The sequence below is a fragment of the Protobothrops mucrosquamatus genome, unplaced genomic scaffold, assembly GCF_001527695.2.
Source record: "Protobothrops mucrosquamatus isolate PMUCROS unplaced genomic scaffold, P.Mucros_1.0 scaffold665, whole genome shotgun sequence".
Taxonomy (NCBI): domain Eukaryota; kingdom Metazoa; phylum Chordata; class Lepidosauria; order Squamata; family Viperidae; genus Protobothrops; species Protobothrops mucrosquamatus.
Genome location: NW_015386953.1, coordinates 486,276 through 490,745, shown reverse-complemented (window position 1 = coordinate 490,745; position 4,470 = coordinate 486,276). Strand labels below are relative to the sequence as shown.

Sequence of the window (4,470 nt, the reverse complement as noted above, 5' to 3'; positions counted from 1 at the left end):
ATTGAGCTACTAATAGTCTTGCAGCAGTTATAAAATTCAGCATCAATTCCATTTCTTTTGCATCCAAATCTTCCATAATACCCAACAAAAATATCTGCGGCTTAAACTTTATCTTTTTCTTAAAAATATTTTGAGTATTCCACCATATCTTAATCCAAAATGCTTTAACTTCCCTACATGTCCACCAAATATGAAAATACAATGCATCTAAATTGCCACATCTCCAACACTTAGGTTGTACATTGGGGTACATACAAGACAATTTTTGAGGATCCAGATGCCACCTATAAAACATTTTATAAAAATTTTCCCTTAAATTTTGAGCTTGAGTAAATTTTACATTTCTAACCCAAATTATCTCCCATGTGTCCAATAAAATTGGTAAATTCAACCTCTTAACAATGACATCACATATCTAAAAAATTATCCAAAAGCGATTCTAGTATTAAATTAAAACTAACTTTTAGTGTCAAAATTGGAAATTGTTAACACTTTATCTCCAAAAATTGTTCTACTGAAAGTACTGTACCTAGTTAAGTCAGTAATAGTTGCACTTAAAAACATCTACTTAATATTTCAAAGCAGTGATGTTCCTATAACATGAATCACTCTTGCTATCATTTTTCACTTTGTAAAGCAGTCTTCTTTATGCTAAGCTATGCAGATTCTGCTCTTTCTCCCATGTTAACATGGCTGCATTTCTTGAATCATTTTAAGATGTTTTTAAGGAAGAGGCAGAATGCACGCTCAGCAAATATTTTGTTCTGTAACAAAAACTAACGGAGGAGCTGAGAATGGGAAGAAACCTCTGGTATACAGTCATCAGTTTCTAAGATCTGTTGTTCAGAAACCATTTCAAGGTTATTTGGCAGAGAAAGCCATTAGGACTTATTAAGATAATTCTTTTACCTTAAATTAGGATAGTGATTCCAAAGAATCTTTTCATACACTCTTTGGGGGCCTTTTTCACTTATTGCTTATTATCTATTAATAGTAACAACAAAAACAATTTCTGCAGATTCAATGCCATTCATGTACAAGGCATTTTACTCAGAATAGATTTGATAGGACATTGCCCCAAAGGATTTACAATCTAAAAATAGGCAAAGAGAAAGAAACAAAGAAGAAAGATATTATTGTTCTTAAGTTATTTTAATTGTAACCTCTTAAGCGTGTTATTTGTTAAAAACAAAACATTATCAGTTTATATATTCCATGGGGATAAGAATGAGAAAAGAGAGAATGGAAAACAAGGAATCTAAGGGTTGGTTAAGGATATCAGAGCTGGATGAGTAAAAATCATAATACAATATTAAGATATCAGAGCAAAGGAACAGAGAAAAATGTATAGTGCATCCAGAAGAGAAGTCTACCATTTTAGCAGGGGCAAGCTATATGCTATAGATATGTGATTCATTGCTATTGCTTTAAAACATTCAAAATGAAATAAAATTATTTTGAAACAATTACATGGTGCAGAGAATTAATTATCTATTTTGCTTAAGTGCCAAATATTCATAGGTAATGAGTTCTTCTTCCAGTAGATGTACTCAAGCATAGGCTAGACAGCAATGTATCTTGGAAGTTTTCACTGAAATGTTGGATTACAAAATCTCAGGAAAATACTTTGGCCAAGTGCTCCTGCAAAAAAGGCTTTTTTACTATTATGGTCTTTTTGATCCAATGATATATTGTCCAATTTGTGCTTCCTGACATATTTTATTTCAATTTATACATTTTATTTTCTTGTTATTAATTGCATTCTCTTGTTTTAATTGTCATGAAGTGCTAAAAGTAGTTGGAAGTTGGGTGGCCATCAATTTTATAAATAAGATAGATAAATAGAGTTCATTATTTGAACTCAAGAATAGTTTTTTTTATAAGTCTGTATAAGGTTCTTAACTTTTTTTGTGCCATGGAGCCCCATGAGAATCAGGTGAAACTACCAATGCTTTGCCAAAAAATGTATTTAAATATACCTAACATAAAATATATGGATATAGACTGTATTACAAGGGAAGCCAAACAGATTCAAATACAGTTTTTGAAATATTAAAAAATAACAAATCGTAATACATTGATACACACATTGATACAGGTGCTTCCTAATTAGTCCATTAGATCAGTAAACAATGCAAAAACTTTTTTGTTAGAGTATAATAATTTTAAATAGTAACATTTATTAAAGTTAACAAATATTTTTGGAATCAAAAGGCTATAAATTACTTCGTTGCCTACATACACTATGCAATGAAAAGCTAAATTTCAGTTAATGATTGGTAAAAATAAATCTGCCTTAATTTGTGGTAAAAATAAAGTTGCATTTTTTTCTCCCAATTGAATGTCCATGGACTCCAGGTTAGGAACTATTGTCTATTGCATTGGTTCTCAACCTGAGGTCCATTGACCCCTGGGGGTCCACAATGTCATCACAGGGGGTCCGTGAAGGCTTGAAGAAATGTTATGATTTAAATCTTGAATTAAGTCTTGGTGGTCCGTGGCCATGGTCCCTGGCCACAAAAAGTATTTAAAAGGTTCCATGATGAAGAAAAGGTTGTGGACCACTGATCTATTGTATATTTCCTTGCTTTCTCTCTCCACTTTCCTACCAATTGTCCTACATTCTCCTCCCTCTCCAGTGCTATTGGCTTTTATTCTCTTTTTAGTGTTAGGAAGAACATAGCCACCATCTGAAATCTCTATTGGAATATTTCATGACTGTTAAGTGTAATTGTTAGGAGGTTTGGGGAGGTCCAGACTTCATTGATTTTGAAGCAGAGTTTCATGCCATTTCTTAATATTTCCAAATTCTCCCCTATCTTCAGGCATGTTTGAAAAGCCCCTTAGGTGGCAATTCGTCTTCTGTGATCAGTTTTATTGCTACTCTGGGATATCCTGTAAGAAACTTGGAGTATATGTAACTGAACCTTTTCTTCTGTCAATGATACAATCACCTGCCTATGAAGAACACACGTCCCTCACTTAGGCTTGAGAGCTGAAACTAGGGGACAGAGAGAGAAAGAGTCCAAAACAAACATTTCCAGTCCAAACAAAATGAAACCAGACATTATTTGGAAAACAAAGCAAGTTGTACCTACATTTAATGCTTGTGTTCAAACTCTTTGGAGCAGATGAATCAACAGCAGCTGAATTAACAACAACAAAAATGTTTATCTTCTCAATACAGTATTCCATTTTCAAATGCAGAAAAGAGAAACAAATAGCTTGCTTACAACCAATAGGAAACAGAGGTTATTGAAGCCTGGATTCAATTATCATTGGGCTCTTAAGGAATCTTATTTAGATGCTTTGCTTATAAATAAACTGATGACACCTTCTTTGTTGACTATGAGATGAAAACTACTAGTCCAACTGTAAAAAAGTGTAATAGCGAGATATGAATTTCAAGGAATAGCTGTGTGATTTGATTTTGCTTTTCTGTTTGAAGTGAGCCCTGTTTCTCATCTTGTTCAAGCCAAGCAATCTACCTGCAGTGCTTCAGGGACGTTATTGGCAAGCGTTTTTGTTTTCAAAGTATCCTCCACAGCTTTCACCTCATTTCTTAGTTTGGCAGTTTGCATATTTTTTTAAAAGTGATACATGATAAAACTGTTTCAGAAAGGGAAGAAATGACTCAGGCCTATAAAAAAATAGTATAAATAGTTTGAATTTCTGCCGTAAAGCAAGAGCTTCTGTTTTAGCTCACAAATGTTTCTAAACTGTGGTTGCATGCACTTCCAAATTGACCTTGCTACAAACATTATGCACATCCTTTTGAGCATAATGAGCTTACTACTGCTTGAATCTTCATTGTTAAAAAAATTAAGGCTGTACAAAAAGCCTGATGGGAATTTAAAATGGGAGCAGGCAACTTGAATAATAAGAGGAATTTCCACAGTTCAGCAAATTTTACTGTAGTAATAATGGATATAGAATAGAGACAGTCCAATTTTTAGGCAAGATGCATTTTCTGCAGTTCTGTACAATACTAATTAAAAGCTATTGCCTTATTAATATATTTTCATTCATTCCTTTAATATATTAAAGATTATTCTATCATTTCTTTTCTATAAGTCTATAATGGCTAACAATAATAAGATCATTAAGCAAAAAAGTGGTTTTCAATTCACCTAAAAATCAAATTAGATTTGATCAAATATACAGATACATTTAAAATGTATAAATATATTCATTCAGGACAAGACTTCAAACTATTGTCTTTAGTACCAATTTAGCTAGCAGATGCAGAAAGATGTATGAAGGTGAACAGATGAAAGCCTTTGTGGCTCAAAGGGAATACTTTCTTCTAATTAATTAATTAAAACAAGGTTATGTGCAGCCTCCCAGAAAGTGGGTCCTTGGGGTCCCCTCCAAAGTTGCTACCATAAATTAGTGATGATTTCCATTTCCTGCTTTTGCACCACAGGATCACAGAGCAGGGAAGTGCCTGAGCAGATTGTCAACATCTTC

General features: G+C 33.1%; 1 protein-coding gene across 1 annotated transcript in view; it reads right to left on the bottom strand.

Annotated features, from left to right (window-relative positions):
- LOC107289287 (spermatogenesis-associated protein 7) overlaps positions 1 to 4,470 on the bottom strand; it is a 46,993-nt gene that overhangs the window by 20,735 nt on the left and 21,788 nt on the right. Inside the window, exon 4 of the mRNA XM_015818015.1 lies at positions 3,099 to 3,146. Coding sequence (XP_015673501.1) covers positions 3,099 to 3,146 — 48 coding nt within the window. The remainder of the gene's footprint in view (positions 1 to 3,098; positions 3,147 to 4,470) is intronic.